A 16,965-nucleotide genomic window follows, 5' to 3' on the forward strand; every position below is an offset into this window, starting at 1 on the left:
ACAGGTAATTTAGAAGTGTGTTTTTAAACTTCCAAACAGGAAACCTTAACAATTACCTCTGAAGTTTTTAAATTTTTCTACGGCCAGATATGATGCCGACGCTTTGAAATATGACTTGCTTTATGGACTAGGAGGTGGTCAGTTTTCAACACTATTCCACGTGTGCTTGAGGTACATACTGTTTTTTGGGTTTTTTTTCTAATTTTTTGCTGCATCCCGAGGCATGTGGGATCTTAGTTCCCTGACCAGGGATCAAACCCACACCCCCTGCATTGGAAGCACAGAGTCCTAACCACAGGGAAGTCCCAGTACACGCTGTTTTTTAGATACACTGTTCTGTGTGTGTCCGTCAGATCAAGCTTACAAACGCTCTCGTCGAAACCTTCCCTATGCATCAGATTTTGTCTGCTTGGTGTATCAATTGCTAACGGAGATGTTAAAAATCTCCCACTTTGGTTTGTGAACCGATCTCTCCGTGTAGCGGGTCCGTTTCTGCTGGCAGATGTGAAGCTGTTCCTGGTGCAGGACGGTTCTACCTTCCAGGTAATCTGCACCCCTTTCATTACGTGGCGACTTTTTAACCTCTCTACTAGTGCCTTTTACCTTCAAATCTTCATCTTATAATACAACCACACCAGCTTCCTTTTAGTTACCATCTGTTTCTTAACTGGAGTTCAGTCAAAAGAATTTTATTAACAGTTTTACTGGAATATAATCCACATACCATAAAATTCATTGAGTTTCGTCCCGTGCATTCATCCTGGCTGCCTGCGGGCTTGGACTTAACTGTGCCTCTGACTGTGCACCCTCCATTGGCCTCGCTCGGTTCTAGGTTTTACTCTTTCTCTCCTGCCTCCCCCTAGATCGATAACTGTCCACCCCACTCCCCTGTTCTTCCTGCTAGGTCACTGTTTCTTTTAGTGGTGACCTTAGGATTTTTAATGTGCATGTTTACCTTAAATTCTAAGTTTCACCCACCTTAGAAATTAACTTCGAATAACTCAATTCCAGGCAGCCTGAGGACGGCCCCGCCGTCACCCAGTTACCGAGCCCGTCAACTCCACTCCAACGCAGGCCACAGGAGCTGGCTGGGTTTTGTCCTTCCCAAGTGAGCTTGGGGCAGACACAGCAGTTCCCGCTCCTGTGAACACGGGGGAGGAAGAGGGCGCCAGGGAAGCCCCCCCAAGACGCCCCCTCCCTCCTCGCCGTTCCCTCGCCCCCCACCCCGCAACTTTCAGGGAGCGTTCCGGCCTCACAAGAGGAGCCTGGAGCCCGGATGTGGGTCGCCCCTCCCCCAGATCCGAAGGCTCTCAAGCACGCGGCGGCGTCCGCTCTCCGCCGGGACCCTCAGGCCAGGCCGGCCCGCTCCAGGTCCTGGGGCAGGATGCGGCCCTTCCTGCGGGCCTTCTCCAGGCGCCGCTCGGCCCGGGCCGCCTTCTTCCTGCGCAGGTTCTGCCGCCGCCTGTCCTGCCGCTGCTGCATCTTCCCCAGCACGTGCACCGTGCGCTTCTCCCACGCGCGCTGCCGCTGCGCCCGCCGCTTCTCCTTGCGCTTCAGGGCCTCCTGCAGCAGGCGCTCGTCGTCGCGGATCTTCACGCCCTCGGCCTTGTACAGCAGGTTGGTCCACTGCATCTTGGCCTCGAGCTCCCGGGCCTGGCCCGCGTCCTGGTCCCGCAGCTCCTCCAGCCGGGCCCGCCGCGCCTGCAGGCGCTCCAGCAGCTGCCGGTAGTTCCTGCCCGTCAGCGGCGTCAGGTTCCCCTTCAGCCTCTGCCTCTTCTCCTTCCTGCGCTGGGCCTTGCTGCCCGGCTCCTCCTCACTCACCTCCACCTCCGGGGAAGAGGGCGATGTGAGCCGAGCGCCGCTGCCCGCCCGCCCGGGGCCCGCCCGCCGGCCGCCCGGGTCTCACCTTATTGAACAGCAGCCCCGGCCGGGCCTGCGCCTCCTCGTGCGGCACCTCGGGAGGCGGCTCGGCGGCCTGCGCCCCCTCGAGGGCCTCGGCCGCCTTCTCCTTCGCTCTCATTTCCCTGCGCTTCCTCTTCTTCCGGTCGCGCTCCTGCTTCCTCCGGCGTCTCTTCTCCGAAGCGGCGGGGGACAACTCCTTGGCGCTGCACTGCGGCGCAAGCAGGCGCTCACTCTTGAGGTCCTCCCAACCGCGGGGCCCCCGGCCTGGCACATGGAATCAGGGCAGGAAAAAGGGCCCGCCACGTGCAGCGTTCCACCCGGAGGGGAGCTGGCACCCAAAACAAGGACAAGGGGACCCCACGAGAACCATGCCTGCCGGATCCCAGGCATCTACCATACTAGGGCACTTCCCAAACATGGTGCCTCCAAGTCTCCCCAGTGACCCAATAAGGGACACGTGGTCCTCCATCATTTCAGAGACAAGGATAGGGGGCTTAGCCAAGGCCACCACCCAGATCTTGGCGTTGGCTCAGAACACTGCACCTGTGCAGACCACCGCACGATTCCGACCCCTGCAGGAAGGCAGGGCCCTCGGGCCTGTCCCGAGACACACAGCAGGAGGCTTGGGGGAGGGCCCCAGGAAAACGGGGGTGGGGGTGGCAATGCCATCCGCGCTGAGGCTGGCTGAGGCCCTGGAGCGTCCCATGGCTGTCACCTCGGGCTGGTCACCTCATCTCAGGCCCTGGCTTACCTCACAGGGCCGTCGTGCATTTAGACGGACAAACGTGCAGGAATTGTCGCCCAGTGTGGGTGTGTTAGCAAAGGCAGCTTTCCCTGAGGGAAGAGGCTGAGCCTCTCTCCAAGGCCGCAGGACAGAAGAGCCAGAAGCTCAGCATGGCCAGCAGGAGGGGGACCCTGGGGACCGAGCTCCCCAAGATGACAAGAACTACACCTGACCTCTTGCCGAACAGAGCCGCCGAGGCCCTGGCAGCACCCGCTGCAGGGGCGGGAACAGGGCCTGAGCCCCCCCAACACCTGCCCTGTCAGCCCCATAACAGCTGGCAGAGCTGGGGCCGACCTCAGCAAGCACCAGGCAGGTGCAGAAACTGCCACAGGACCCAGAGGTCTCCTCCACCTACCTGGCCCCGCGCCTCCCGGATCTTCTCATGCAGGCGCTGCCGCAGAACGTCCAAGGCAAATAAAGAGCCAGGCTCACTGGCCAGGCCATCTGCAAAGAAGCAGTCAAGAGGACCAAAAGGAGACTCCCCCACCCCCCGACCTTCCTGTGCCCTCCCCAAGGGCCCAGCTTCGAAGCCTGAGTCTCCATACACTGGCCCCCTCCAGTGACCACTCGTGGATCTGCAGGTCAGTTCTAGTAAATTCTACCCTACCTCTTCAAGCTGGATTGGCCTCCAGGACAGGACATCGTCATGAAGTGCGGCCCAAACCCATCTCCCACTTCTTCCAACTTCTGCAGTGACCCCCAGACCCAAAGGCAGCTGTCATAACACTACTTCAGAGACATGAGGGCAGTAAAGCTCTTCAAGTCAAGCTGCTCTAGGACCTCAGTGGGACGTGGTCTTGCCCCTCGCCATCCCAGTTACTATGTGGCCTGGAACTACTGTGCACTTCCTGAGATTCCCATCCACCCACAGGAGCCCCATGATCTGTCCTCTGAAAACGCGTTCTTCGGGAAGTCTCACACTATCTGATCATGCCGGTACGACCAGAGAGGACCACTTTTGTATCTGTCCCAGATCCCGGTCGACCCTGCCCACCCTCCTCACCCGCAGGGGCCCCAGTGGAGCTGGAGGCCTCGTCCTCCTTCTCCTTGGCTGCCACTGGCGTCCTGGCTTGAGACTTCTCCGCAGGGGCCTGGGCCTTGGGTTCTGCAGCCTTCTCCTTCCGCTCCCGGGATTTCTTCTGTGCTCTCTTCCTCTTCTTTCTGGGGGGCCCAGCAGCTTCTGAGACTTGAGTTTTGCCAGCTGAAACACAAAATGAGAAAAGGCTGCCACCCCAATCCCTGTGACCCATTCAACAGGTAGGCAGGTCTTGCAAAGGCTTTGGTCCTAGAAGAATGCCAAAAGCCAGTCAGGATGGGGGATACAGAGACCCTCATCTGTTGAGCTCAGAACCACAAACTTCCTAGAAAGCAGACTAGCCACACTCATCAAAACCCTGAAAAACATCCACACGCTGACCCAGCAGTCTGCTTGTGAGAACTCATTCTGGGTATGCAGAAAGATGTGGCCTCAGGATGCTCATCATAACATCCTTTTCTGAGTGAAAAACTAGGAAAACCTAAATATCCATCTACAATGACAGTGATGGCACTGCCACAAAACAAACTATGATGTACGCAACAAAAAATAATGGCATAGGCTTTCACTTTAACAGATTGAGAGGGAATATCTCTGACGGTCCATTGGTTAAGCACTCCGCGCTCTCAATGCCGAGGGCCTGGGTTCAATCCGTGGTCGGGGACCTAAGATCCCACAAGTGTGTGTGGGGGGGGGCAGAAAATGTTTACATTCTAAAAGGAAAGTGAGAATTGAGTACACAAAGTAGGAGCCAAATTGTTTCAGTGAGAAATACTCAGAAAAAGTTTTAGAAAGACACAAATCTAACTGGTAACTGAGTGATGAAAAAATTCACTTGACTTCATTTTTCTACGATGAACATATTTTCCTTGTATAAAAAGAAAAGGTCGTTTTCCCTCTGGTAGGTCCATGGCAGACGTTTCCACTCTCCCCTCCTCTGCGCCAGGACAGGCCAGTTATTGTCTGTTTCACCTACTTGTGTATCTGCCTCCTGAGGGGGCCCTTGTCACCACTGCCGTGTAAACTCCCTTTAACAGGAGCCATTTCTTCCTTCTCCCCACACCACCACCAGGCCCATAGTAATGTGCTGAAAAAGTAATTTTTTCATCATCACTCATACCTGTCTTCCCACCCAGCGTGGAGAGCTGGCTAAGCCTGTTCACGATGCCCCACGGCAGAGCAACCATTCCACGGGGTCACCTCCTCCAAACCCCGGCCGAGCTTCCAGCCCGGAGGGCGCACAGCTGAATCCCTCAGACTCCCAGACGGAGGCCCCCAACGAGCAAGGGAAATGGCGTTGCCTTTAAGCATCCCTTACAATACTTCCCTCTAGTATTTCACACGCTTGTTTCACGCATCTACGTGTCTACTCCACCTGAAGGCTACTCAGGTGCGGTGTGGGGCACACACTGACCGCCGCCGCGGAGGGGAGTGGGGACGCTGGGGGTGGAGGGGCGCCCCCTTCTGAAGCCCTCCCAGTCCCGGCCGGGGGCTGAGCTTTACCCGACTTGCGCTTCTGTGGCTCGGGGCTGGGCTGGGAGCAGATCTTCTTGGCCAGACTCTGCAGGTAGGCGTCCTTCGCGAGCAGAGAAGCCATGGCTGGAGGTTCGGGGGTCGGGCAGGGCTCGCTCCGGGGTCCTACTCGCGGGGAGGAGAGCCGGGGTGCAACGTCCCGCGCCGGCAGCGGCAGCCCCAGACACATACACTGACCCCGGCTGGCGCGACCCTCTCCCCTTCCGCTGCGCTCGCCGGGAACCAGCACGTGGGCAGGCGCGGCCGGCCGAGCGCCGAGCAGCCAACGCGCGACGATCGATTAACCAGGTGGCTCCACCGGAAGAGGGGCGGGGGGCGGGGCGCAGAGCATTATGGGGCGGGGGCGGGGACCGCGCCCGGCGCACAGTAGGTCCTCGGTACCGTAGGGGCTACAGGAACAGATCGGCAGTAACTCAGTCCTCTGGGAGCTCAGACCCCAAGTGGAAGCTGGCGAGACCGCGTTCGTTCAGAAAGGACTGCGCGCCGGGCAGGTTCCAAGGCCCCGGGGTACAAGCGGCGAAGAAAACACACAGCAGTGTCTTCATCAAGTTTATGTTTCAGTGGTGACTGGTAATAAATTCAGAGTGACGTGGCGGATCGTGGGCTGTCATGTCCTCCGTACACTGGGACGGTGATCTCCCTCTGGGAAGGAGATAAAGCACGCCGGTGACAGGGCTTGGGATTGATGTCCCGGCTCTTCTGGGGTGACACCCGCCCCCCGCTTCTCAGGTGAGCCTGGCTCCAGGCACTGGGCCTAGCGTTCCACCTGGGTTGAGTCCGGGACCTCCCACTTCACTTCCCAGCTCCATGACCATGAGCACAGCACTACAACCCCTTCCAAGCCTGTGGTCGCCCCCCACCACGAGATGCCAATAACGAGCACCGACTCGGGGTGTAACCAGAGGCGCGCCGCCTAGGCCACGTGATATGCAATAATGGCAGCTTTTCACGCATTCAGCAAACATTAGGGCCCTTCTAGGTCCTAGACAGCTCTTTCTAGGCAATGAAAATGCAGCCATGACCCCAAGCTGACAAAGCCCCTGCTTGCCCAGAGCCCCCGTGGGGAGAAGGCTGACCTGGAGCCCAGTGTTGTACAGGCAGAGCCCAGGGGCTGTTTGCCGACGGCCACGGAGACCGAGGGTGGTCCAAAACTGATTGGGGCTGAGCAAGAAAAGGAACCAACCAAAGCAAAAGGGTGGAGCTGGTTTTATTCAACAGTCTCACTACAAAAATAACCAAAATGTGTGCAGCAGCGGAATTAGGAAGGACCCTGACTTCTCCAAGAGTGGGCAGCCCCCTTTCCCCACAGCCCTGCAGGGGCAGTCAGCTAGCGCAGGGCAAGGTAGCGGACAGAGCTCTGCATGGGTGCCTGGCCTTGGCTAGTACTGGCCACTCTGAGCACTTGCATCCCCCACTGTAAACACCACACTCAGGTCAGGTCTCCCAAGGCTGGGCATCCTCCCTGCCCCGCCGTTAGGTCCTCAACGGGACAAACTATCCTGGAAACTTCCTGCCAGCCAGCCAGCCAGGAAGGTAGCAAATAAGAGGTGACGACAAGAGAAAGGATGGGCCACCCTGGCATGGCTGGGGGTACTGCTTTCCCCCAACACTCCTAGGTGGGCTGTCCCTGGGCTGACGCGGTTCCAAAGAGGCCACGGCGGCTCCCCAAGTGGGCCCCAAGGCTGAAGGGAGTTGAGGCTGTGGTGGGCCCAGAGGGGAGCACTGGATTTCATTCCTAAGGTCTAGGGGCCTGGGGAGAGGAGCCCTGGGAGGCTCAGGCGTGCTCTGTGGGGCCGGGGCCACTGGCGTGGGAGTGGGCAGGGACTGCAGCCTGCAGGGGGCCAGCACTGGGCTCCGGGGACGCCGGCAGAGGGACTGAGAGGCCGTCAGCGGAGTCTGTGTCGAGGTCCAGCCTCCAGTAAGCTTCACACAGAGGCAGATCATTAGCTTCGCAAAGACTTGAGCTTTTCCACCACCAGAAACCCAGGGAGAGACAGGAGCAGGAAGTGAGGGAAGCCAGGGAGGGAAAGCGAGACAGAAGCAGAGTTAAGGAAACACAGACCACACCCCAGGCCTGCCTTCCCCTCCTCTCCTCGGTGCTGGCCCCTCCGTCAAGCGGCCTGGCTGAGGGCGAGGCGCGGGCAGCTGCCCCTGCTTCCGGGTCCTCCGGAGAATCCGAAAGGGAGCCTTCTGGGACCAGCCACCAGCAGGCTGTGACCTCGGCTGGTCCCTTCCACTGACCAACCGGTGTCCCTCCTGCCAAGTGGCATTCCTAGTCCCTGCCGCCACCTCCTGTCCTGGCTCCAGCTGCCTTCCTCCCGCAGGGAGCTGCCAGCCTAGCCACACGCTCCCACCAGCTGCAGGAACCAGCGTCCAGAGCTCGCCATGGCCTCCTCGGTCCCGACACTTTGCAAGGCCCCTGAGGGCAGAGAGCCTGTCGTCCTTCTGGGTCCGGCCCTGGCTGGGACTCAGCCTGAATGGGGCGGCCGTTAGGAGCAGAGGCCGTGGTGTTGTGTGTGACCTCAGACAGGCCCCCGGCCCCTTGGACTCAGCCTCCCGTCTCTACTATGGGGGCAGCAGGGCCGGCCTGTCAGGGCGAGGACGCAGGTGAAGGGCACGGCCCGCGAAGGTGGTCAAGGGGGCGACTGGAGCGTGTCCCGTCCCCACACTTGTCTCGCTGGCTTTCTCCCGACTCCCACCCTGCCTCTCGCTCCCGCCCTTGCTCCTGCCCTCAGCGTTCAGTCTCAGAAACCATCCTGGACACGGAGCAGAGTCTCAGGGAGAGTGGAGGGCAAGAGGCCGAGCAAGAGCAAATCGTGAGCAGAAAGCAGGGGAGCGAGCGTGGAGATGGGGGTGCAGGCAGCCGGGGCGCACAGGGAGGACGGGGGACGGGCTGAGCGCTGGCGGCCCGGGTTGGGGGCCGAGCAGGGAGGGGCTGACAGCCCGCGGGCCCAGCCTCAGCCGAGCCCCAGCCACTTACAGGCGTTTACAGACGAGAGAGGAACTCAGCCTCTCGAGGCGCCGGGAACAGCGGGAAGGGGCCCCAGGCCGGACCAGAAACCCCTCTGGGTGAACCAGAGACTGCCGGGCCCAGAGCCAGGACGCGAGGAGCCTGGCTCTCAGGCCCCCTGGCTTCCCCTGCAGCCCTGCCCCTCTGGCCCTCAGCCTCAAGAGGCAGGGCTGCATTGCTGGCCTGCAGCTGCTCAGTCCAGGGGCCTGGCCCTTGGGGGCAGCAGGGGGACAAACACAGGGACACAGGGGACAAGCAGGGCTGTGAGCAAGGTCCCCAGCAGGGTCTGAAACCCCCCAGGGACCCCTCTCTTGGGACCCCTCTCTGAAGGCCTGGTATGTAGGAGGCACCCGCCGCATGTCTGCTGGGCCGTGGGTATCAGGGACTAGAGAAGGCCCCAGGACCCTCTGGAAGAGGCTAGGCCGCTCCCTCTGGGCAGTGACACTCCGGCCCTTCCCACAGAGGCCAAGATGGGCGGGGACCATGAGGGGTGGCACTGAGTCCAGCGCAGTGAAACCAAGCCCCAGACCACTGGCTCTGGGCGTCTGTGGCCCCAGCATGGCCGCCACGGGACAGAAAGGAGCACTGAAAATCCATGACAGGAAGGACACATTTGTCAGGCAAGGGCGAGAGGGGGTGTGGACTCTATGTCTGCTGGACCGAGTCTCGATCTTTCCAAGCTAATGGGGACGGAGATGTGAGGTCTCTCCAGCCTCAGTTTCCCCAAATGTAAATTACACCTGGACTCTGATTTCTCAGGGCCCCTCCAGCTCAAACCGCCTCAGGTCTCAGGATTCTAAGTGGCCACACGAGGGCTGGGGTGACAGGTCTTGCTCCTGCTGTATCCCTGGGGCTCAGCATGGGCCTGGCATGTAGGAGGGCTGTGGTCTGTGAACAAGGCTGAGCTGAATGGGGGCTCAGTGGTCCAAGTTCCCAGGCCTGGCTTTCAAGGCCATCCTCTGCTTGGGTTTTCTCCTCCTTCCCAGAAGCCCCCACCCCTGACACACACGGTGGGTATTCAGTGACACCCATATGGAACTGCATCCCTGGGCAAGCACTGGAGTCCTGGACATGAGCCATGGGTGGCCAAGAGAGCTAGCCCAACCTTGGCTGGAATGTTTAGGTATTGCTTAGACAGCTAAGAGGGACAGACAAGCCCCCAGACAGAAATTGCTGGCTTGGTCCTCCCAACCCTTGAGGTTCTGTGATTTTCATCCTGATGCCCAGGCCCCGGTAGACGGCGTAGGTTGTCTGTAGATCAAGCGCTCTGACCATGAGGTCTCCTCTGAAACCCAGGCAAAGGGCTCTGTTGCCAAGACCGGGAAGGATTTGGAAAGACAGGACCTTCGGGCTGCCAGGTGGGGCTGGGCCACCCCTGCTGGCCGGGCCCAGGTCCACAGGTCCGCTCCGCGCGGGGTCCAGCCCTATTTGTACCTGGACGAGTAACACTCCTCCTCCAGCTCGTAGAGGTCTATGGAGACCTCGTCCCGCAGGGTGGTGAGCTTCCGGTCACACTCCTCCTGCAGAGCTCGCAGCTGCTGGTTGCGCTGGTCGATGGCCTCATTCACCGACGGGAAGTCGTTGAGGATGAGGAACTGCTTGAGGTCGGACACCAGCTTCATCAGGGACTCGCCGGCTCGGACCTGCGATGATGGGGACGGGGCAGCACAGTGAGGGACAGCCTGCCTCCGCGTGCCTGACGCTGGGTAAGCAGTGGCCTCAGCTGCCTCACCTGCAAAGTGGGGCCATGGCACGAACATAGGGTCACTGTGAGAAGTGAGGGAACTAGAGCGTAAGCTACGGGGCGGGGCGGGGCGGGGCAGGGTCCCTGGCACCAAGGCAGGTGCCGTCCGCCTCCCAGGCCCCACACGCCCCTGGCCTCTGCCTTCTGCTCCTGCTGCTTTGATCGCCCATCTCACGTGTTATTCAAGCACACGTTCTGCTTCTCAAAACCTCGGACCCCAGATCAAACTACCATCCCATTCAACCTCCTGCCCTGCCTTCCTCGGCAGCAGCACATCTGCCAGCTGGGGGGGGATTCCTTTAGGACCTCGTCCTGCGCCTTTTCATCCGGGGGCACAGACCTATGGAAATCCTTGGTTGTCCTGCTCGTTCTGTGACATCGAAAGGGATCAAAATGCACGTCCCGTTTCATCTGGCCGTTTGCTTCCCGCACTTATAAAGAATCTTCAGCGAGGAAGGGGTGACCTCTTTCTAACCACCGCCCTGCACTCCACAGGATGGCCGTGGCCGGCTACCTGCCAGCCCCTTACGCGGCTGCCGTGGACAGCCCTCCTCTCGAGCGGAGTCTCCTGAGAAGTGGTTTGCCCCCCACCCAGGGAACCCCAGTGGGGACCACAAGGTTCCTGGAGCCCGGGCTGTCCCCTCCACCTGGTGACTCACGATGTTGGCGGCTCGCACGTGCATCTCGTAATTATCCTGCTCGCCCTGAGTGGCCCTCGACACCTGCGTCTCGTCCTCAATCTGGAGGGCAAACAAGAAAGCCTAGAATGGGCAGGCGCCCCGGCCCTCAGGCACCTGGCAGTGGCGGCATGACCGCACTCACCATACCCGGTGGCCTATCGTGCCCTCTGCGCACCGGGCGCTGCCAACCAGACCTCAGGCCGCGTGCACCGTCACCCCCTCTAGCTCTATTCTAAGGAGATGACAGGCACCTTCACCAGGACCAGTGGGTACCTAAGTACACCAGCCGCTGTGCCAGGTGTGGGGAGGTGTTGATCCTGTCTTTTTTGGGGAATGGAGTCCTGTTCAGCACAGGCTGCATCCCTAGCTCAGGCGCTCACTGACCTGCTAAATGGATCAATAAAACGACAATGTATTTTTTTAAGTGACCATTTACCGAGTACTTCCTGGGTGCCAGGCACTGTATTAAGCACTTGACCGTCATCTTAGGAAACTCACAGAAGCCTGGACCGCCATCCCTGGTTTACAGGTGGGTAAACCTGAGGCCGGGACAGACCTGAGCACACTCAAGGTGTCTCAGGCAGTAAATGGCAGAGCCAGGAGTCCTGCCCCGCCTGTAGCCTGTTAGGCTGCTAACTGTCCCAACCCACCCATCAGGCCAGGGTCCGGGCAGGGGTCAGGGCACCCTAAGCGGTTAGGAGCCAGACTTCCCGGGATCAAATCCCAGCCCTGCCAGTTATTAGCAGAATGACTTTGGGCAAGTTGGTAAGCCTTCTGAGCCTCAGTTTCCCCCTCTGAAGAGGGAGAGGAGAACAATGGTACCTGCCCCGTAGAGTTCTTGTGAAGATTAAATGGGACGGGACACAAAGGGCCCTCTCGGCTCGGCCTGACACGTGGTGAGCACTAAATAAACTCTAGCTTTCATCGTCACTCTCAATGCTCAAACAAGCCTTACAGGTCTGCAGCGGTCATGCAGAGATCCTGCCCCAATCCGGTCAGCGGGCTTGCCTGACCGGAACCAGACACTGACCACTCTACCCACCTGGGAGGCCTGCCCCAGCTTCTCTCTGACCGCGTGCGCTCGCGGTAGTGCCCACGGCAACCGCTTCACACAGATAAACTCCTCCAGTCATCACAAGGACCCTACGATGCAGGGGAAACTGAGGCATTGAGAAGTCAAGACCCCATCCAAGCCCTTGCTGCTAGTAAGTGATGCTGGACATTGGATCCTGGCTGGCAATGTGACTGGAGTCCCCTACAACTGCCTCACCAGGACCTGTAATTGGCCAGTTTATTTACCTGTTGACCTGTTTGTTATTGTCAATCCCCTTGTGGCTCTCCCAGATGTTCTCCCCACGGGGACAAGTGTTCACTGGTGTATCGCCATCACCTGGCCCGGAGCAGCCATGTTGAGTGGGTGCTGTTGAAAGCGGACACCCTGGCTCCGCGCACCACTGTCCACAGTCTCTAGACCCTGCTACTTCCCTTGGTCTCAGAAGGGGCAGCAGACCGGCGGCCCCCACCCACCTTGGCGGTCTTGATGATCTCGGTGAAGTTGTCCATGATGGACTTGACGTCATCCTTGAGCCGCTTGTTGTAAGACTGCAACAGCGTCTCCTTGCTTTGCGGCAGGGCTCTCTGCTGGGCCATGGCGGGGCCTCAGGCACGGCAGGGGGCACCTGGGACCCAGAGTCTGGTGTGAGCGAGCGAACCCCAGCCTCCCACCCTCCGGGCCCCCGCCTCGGCAGGACCCGCAGCTCTCCGGGGATTCCCTTTCTGCCAAACACACTCGTCCAAGCATCCGCACACAGTGCACTGCGGCGTCTCCTCCGGCCCGCGCCCCTTCCCCGGAACCCCGACGACACCCTGATGGGCTCCGGCGCAGCCTTCTCAGAGGCCCGGCCCACGCACGTCCCCCACCTGCCCTGGCCAGCCGCTTCCCCGCCAGCACTTCTGCCCTACTCCTCACCCGAGGAGCCGCTCGGATCCTACCCCTACCTCCTCCAAACGCACTTGGCCTTCACCCCCAATCCGCCGCCCTCGTCTCCACGCCGGGACCCCCGGGGGCCGCCCCACGAGACCTCTGGGCTCCTGCGCTCCGGTGTCTCTGCTGGGACCACCCTCCCGCCCCGCGCCAGGTGCCTCCGGGCTGCGCGTGCTCCGGTCCAGGTGGTCCCCCGACCGAACTGGCGGTTTTTAAGCCACTTTGGAGTCAATCGCACGAGAAGATCGCCGCCACCGCCGCCACGCCGCCCCAACGCCCACACCTGGTTCGCAGAGCCGGGGACCGGAGGGTACCTGGCCAGGGCGGGCTGGGGACGAGCGCGCGCCCCTCCGGAGAAGTCCCGGCTCCCCGGCGCCTCTCCACACCCTTTTCCAGCAGCTCAGACCCGTCGTCCGGCTCTAGGCACAGCCCGCCGGGCGGGAGAAAGTTCTGTCGCTTTAAATCCGAAATCCCGCGCAGGCTTCAGTTCTCGCGACCTCTGAGGTCGCATACATATTACCCACAATTCCTTTTCCTTTCTTTCTCCGCCAACCGTTCAAGATGGTGAGTGCCCTTGGTCCCCGCGATGCTGGCTTTCGGCTCCGGGCTCTATCCGCTGCCATCCTTCTCGAGGCGTGACCGCGCAGGGATCCCTCCACCGCCCAGCGCGAGAGGAGCCCCGCGGGGCCTCGCCTAGAGGCACTGGGGCCGCATAGACTCCTCGGCAGCCGGGCCGGGGGAGGAGGAGGATCTGGGGAGCGCAGCGCCGCCATGCGGGGCTCGAGGCTGACGGGGCCGAGGCGCTGCAGCGCCCCGGGGGCTCTTCCGTCCCGGGGGCCGCCTGGGGTCTTGGGCAGGGGGTTCTCAGTCTGTCTGCCTCTGCTGTTTGGAGCCCGCCGGACTCCGAAAGGGGCCGCGGGGCTGTCGAGGCTCGTGCAGATGATGTGAAAGAATATTTGCTATCTGAGTGATGGTGAGGACGTCCCTGACCACCAAGATCGCTGATGCACGAGCGGGGGGCGCCCGCCGGGCTCGCGGCGCCCGCGGCTGGGGCCCGATTTGCTCACGGGGATGCTTGGGGCCGGCTCGGGACCCACCTCTCTTCAGAGAGACTGCTGGGGAGGCGGCGGTTGAGCTGGGTGGTTTTTTTTTTGTTTTTTTTTTGTTTTTGTGTGCCCAGCCGAAGGGGAAGAAGGCCAAGGGCAAGAAGGTGGCGCCGGCCCCTGCTGTGGTGAAGAAGCAGGAGGCCAAGAAGGTGGTCAACCCCTTGTTCGAGAAAAGGCCCAAGAATTTTGGCATTGGTGAGTGAGAGACGGGGAAGGTCGGAAACGGCTGCGTACATGGTGTCCCCCAACGAGGAAAAGCACTTGATTGAACAGGAGGCTGTGTCTTGGCCTTGTTAGAATTCAGTGAGTTTGGAGTCGAGGCTGCTTGGATTGGGATTCTCGCGTTCCTGCCGCCTTCTAGCTGTAACCCGGCTCGGTTCTTAATCTCTCCCTGTGAGCGGGGGCAGTGACTGCGCATCCTTCGTGGCCGCGCTGTCTGAGCGTGCGGCCCTGGGAAGCCCAGATACCGGCCTTCGGGATTCAGCTTGGCCGTCTCGAAACTCGCTCCGCCAGAGCAGAGGCGATGGGACTGCGGTGCTGACATGCGCCTTGGCTGCTTGTTGAGTGAGGAGGGGTGTCGCTAGTGTCCCCCGTGATCCTAGGTGTTTGTGTGCAGGTGATGCAAAAGAACGCTTGCTGCCTGAGAGGTGGGGATGCCATTTTAAAGCACCGAGATCGCTGATGCACCTACGCCCTTCTCAGTGGCCCTAGACACGAACTGGACAAGGAGTTTGAGCCTCACAGTGTTGCCCTTTACTTCTCAGGACAGGACATCCAGCCCAAAAGGGACCTCACTCGCTTTGTCAAATGGCCCCGCTACATCCGCCTGCAGCGGCAAAGGGCCATCCTCTATAAGCGGCTGAAGGTGCCTCCCGCAATTAACCAGTTCACCCAGGCCCTGGACCGCCAAACAGGTGAGGTGCTGTGGCAGAAAAGCAACACGGGGAAGGGATTTCTTGGGCCTGGTTGCCACCTTTACTTGGACACTGGTAGAGCTGAGGCCTGTAAAGGGGCAGTGGGTGTTTTCAGTACGTTAGTTTATTAAAACTTAGGATTCCTTGTCTAGTTGCCAGAACGTGATATACTGAAGAGATGACGTACATGATCTGAGATCTCTTGAACTGCAGTTGTGTTCAGGACAGTGACCTAGCATTCGTTAGGGTTAAGTGATGTAATCTTTTAAACTGTGGACCTGAACTGGCGGTCTTTTTTCAGCTACTCAGCTGCTTAAGCTGGCCCACAAGTACAGACCAGAGACAAAGCAAGAGAAGAAGCAGAGGTTGCTGGCCCGAGCGGAGAAGAAAGCTGCGGGCAAGGGGGATGTCCCCACCAAGAGGCCACCTGTCCTCCGAGCAGGTGAGTGGGCCCCTCCTTGAGGAGGGTGAGTGGTGGGGCAGGCTCTTGGCGATGATGCATGAATTTCTTCACCTGGAATCACTGTGAAGAGTAAAATCCGAGCTTTTTAACCCTGAGTCACAGCGGGGCCCCCGGTACAAGTGCTTTCGTGCCCAGCAGCCCCACCCCCTCTGCCATGCAGACCGATTGTATGTTCTAGGGGTTAATACTGTCACCACCTTGGTGGAGAACAAGAAGGCTCAGCTGGTGGTAATCGCACATGACGTGGATCCCATTGAGGTATGTGTGACTTGTTCTCAAGCATTGGCTGCTGGACTTAGGTTGGTTGGGTCCTCGTTTGTACCGGGAAGATAGCTCAAAGCTAAATACTCGGCCTGGTAGAGGCCGTGGCAGGGTGGTGAGGACTGTCAGCTTTCCGTCCAAGGAAGTCCTGACACGGGATCCACCTGGTGGCTATTGCAATGATGTGACATTACTCTCACTGAATTAAACCTTGAAGTACAAGTGCAGGAGCTTTTTAACCCTGAGCAGTTGCCACCACGTTAGCTTTTAAGTTACTGCTTTTGCTCGAGATACTCTCTAGAGCTAATGCTCTCTTCCAGCTGGTGGTCTTCCTGCCCGCCCTGTGCCGGAAGATGGGGGTTCCCTACTGCATCATCAAGGGCAAGGCCAGGCTGGGGCGTCTGGTCCACAGGAAGACCTGCACCACGGTGGCCTTCACACAAGTCAACTCGTAAGTGTGCAGTGTAGCCCAGAATTCCCAGAAATCACTAGGGGACAACCTTCCCCACCCCCCACCCCCACCCCGAAGTTTGCTTAATTTCTCGGGATCTTAAAGACCAACCTTAAAAGAATACTTTTTTCGGGCTTCCCTGGTGGCGCAGTGGTTGAGAGTCCGCCTGCTGATGCAGGGGACGCGGGTTCATGCCCCGGTCCGGGAGGATCCCACATACCTCGGAGCGGCTGGGCCCGTGAGCCATAGCCGCTGAGCCTGCGCGTCCGGAGCCTGTGCTCCACAATGGGAGAGGCCCGCGTACCGCAGGAAAAAAAAAAAAAAAACAACTTTTTTCTGAACCTTTGCCGATGATGGTTATGAATTTCTTCACCTGAATAAACCATGTTGTCATGTTGTCGTCTGAGGCAGAAGGTTTGTGTTGGAGCTAAAAAGGAAGTTGCTGCTGCTTTCTGGAAGGGTAACTGAGAGGCCAGTGACCCACATTTTTCCCTCTGCCTTGTTAGGGAAGACAAAGGTGCTCTGGCTAAGCTGGTGGAAGCCATCAGGACCAATTACAACGACAGATATGATGAGGTAGGTAGCACACTCCCACAGAACACTGTCTTTTGATACGCTGCGTCTTTAGTCAGAAACTGCCTGGCGCTCGGCCCTTTCTGAGCAGTTGTATTTGCCCATCAACTTGGAACAACCCAATAGAAGTGCGTGAAATGACCCGCCAAGCTGACCGCCTGTCTTCTTGTTACAGATACGCCGTCACTGGGGAGGCAACATCCTGGGTCCCAAATCAGTGGCTCGCATCGCCAAGCTGGAAAAGGCAAAGGCCAAAGAACTGGCCACCAAACTGGGCTAAGTGTACACTATTGATTTTTCTGTACATAAAAATAATAATAATAATAATAAATCCTCTTCTTCAGCCAGTGTTGGGCATTTTGGGCTAAAAGTTTGGGACAGTGGCAAGTAAACCCTGCGTCCTTACCCCTCATAGGGCAGCACTTGTGTGTTGGTCCAGTTTTGAAAAGGCTAAGCAGTACCTGAATACCTTGAATACTCTGAACCAAGCCCCGATCTTAGATTGACTAGTTCATTTGGGTAGA

General features: G+C 59.1%; 3 protein-coding genes across 7 annotated transcripts; 1 reads left to right on the plus strand and 2 right to left on the minus strand.

Moving 5' to 3' along the window:
* Positions 1-673: 673 nt before the first annotated feature.
* SURF6 (surfeit 6) lies at positions 674-5,527 on the minus strand. Its single transcript, XM_081238202.1, has 5 exons — positions 5,226-5,527; positions 3,690-3,887; positions 3,042-3,130; positions 1,907-2,110; positions 674-1,827 (listed from the first exon to the last, which is right to left on the minus strand). The coding sequence occupies exons 1-5, from the start codon at positions 5,422-5,424 to the stop codon at positions 1,348-1,350; spliced, it is 1,170 nt and encodes a 389-aa protein (XP_081094328.1). The 5' UTR covers positions 5,425-5,527; the 3' UTR covers positions 674-1,347.
* A 270-nt stretch (positions 5,528-5,797) lies between these two features.
* MED22 (mediator complex subunit 22) lies at positions 5,798-13,155 on the minus strand. 5 transcript variants are annotated; one of them, XM_081238207.1, is made up of 5 exons: positions 12,988-13,155; positions 12,217-12,368; positions 10,669-10,749; positions 9,700-9,908; positions 5,798-5,897 (listed from the first exon to the last, which is right to left on the minus strand). In XM_081238207.1, the coding sequence occupies exons 2-5, from the start codon at positions 12,337-12,339 to the stop codon at positions 5,813-5,815; spliced, it is 498 nt and encodes a 165-aa protein (XP_081094333.1). In that variant the 5' UTR covers positions 12,340-12,368; positions 12,988-13,155; the 3' UTR covers positions 5,798-5,812. The 5 variants fall into 5 exon arrangements, 4 of the variants coding, with proteins under 4 accessions (XP_081094333.1, XP_081094331.1, XP_081094330.1 ...); XM_081238205.1 differs by lacking the exon at positions 5,798-5,897 and adding an exon at positions 6,447-7,219 and having other exon boundaries at positions 12,957-13,152; XM_081238204.1 differs by lacking the exon at positions 5,798-5,897 and adding an exon at positions 6,447-7,219 and having other exon boundaries at positions 12,988-13,151.
* Positions 13,156-13,628: 473 nt separating this feature from the next.
* RPL7A (ribosomal protein L7a) lies at positions 13,629-16,772 on the plus strand. Its single transcript, XM_081238203.1, has 7 exons — positions 13,629-13,974; positions 14,544-14,693; positions 14,995-15,135; positions 15,335-15,414; positions 15,738-15,868; positions 16,375-16,444; positions 16,617-16,772. The coding sequence occupies exons 1-7, from the start codon at positions 13,644-13,646 to the stop codon at positions 16,719-16,721; spliced, it is 1,008 nt and encodes a 335-aa protein (XP_081094329.1). The 5' UTR covers positions 13,629-13,643; the 3' UTR covers positions 16,722-16,772.
* Positions 16,773-16,965: the final 193 nt, after the last annotated feature.

The sequence above is a fragment of the Mesoplodon bidens genome, assembly GCF_964165515.1.
Source record: "Mesoplodon bidens genome assembly, chromosome: 6".
Lineage (NCBI taxonomy): Eukaryota > Metazoa > Chordata > Mammalia > Artiodactyla > Ziphiidae > Mesoplodon > Mesoplodon bidens.

What these genes read in the sequence shown, in the direction of transcription:
- SURF6 (XM_081238202.1), bottom strand. Translation starts at nt 5,424, where the DNA reads ATGTGTCTGGGGCTGCCGCTGCCGGCGCGGGACGTTGCACCCCGGCTC. An exon ending in GCCACAGAAGCGCAAGTCGG is followed by an intron (nt 3,888 to 5,225) that starts GTAAAGCTCAGC and finishes TTTGTGTTTCAG; the next exon opens with CTGGCAAAACTCAAGTCTCA. An exon ending in CTCCACTGGGGCCCCTGCGG is followed by an intron (nt 3,131 to 3,689) that starts GTGAGGAGGGTG and finishes GCTTCTTTGCAG; the next exon opens with ATGGCCTGGCCAGTGAGCCT.
- MED22 (XM_081238205.1), bottom strand. Translation starts at nt 12,339, where the DNA reads ATGGCCCAGCAGAGAGCCCTGCCGCAAAGCAAGGAGACGCTGTTGCAG. An exon ending in ACGTGCGAGCCGCCAACATC is followed by an intron (nt 9,909 to 10,668) that starts GTGAGTCACCAG and finishes CCATCATCGCAG; the next exon opens with GTCCGAGCCGGCGAGTCCCT. An exon ending in GAGGAGTGTTACTCGTCCAG is followed by an intron (nt 7,220 to 9,699) that starts GTACAAATAGGG and finishes GTGGTGGAAAAG; the next exon opens with CTCAAGTCTTTGCGAAGCTA.
- RPL7A (XM_081238203.1), top strand. Translation starts at nt 13,644, where the DNA reads ATGGTGAGGACGTCCCTGACCACCAAGATCGCTGATGCACGAGCGGGG. An exon ending in GGCCCTGGACCGCCAAACAG is followed by an intron (nt 14,694 to 14,994) that starts GTGAGGTGCTGT and finishes GTCTTTTTTCAG; the next exon opens with CTACTCAGCTGCTTAAGCTG. An exon ending in ATGACGTGGATCCCATTGAG is followed by an intron (nt 15,415 to 15,737) that starts GTATGTGTGACT and finishes GCTCTCTTCCAG; the next exon opens with CTGGTGGTCTTCCTGCCCGC.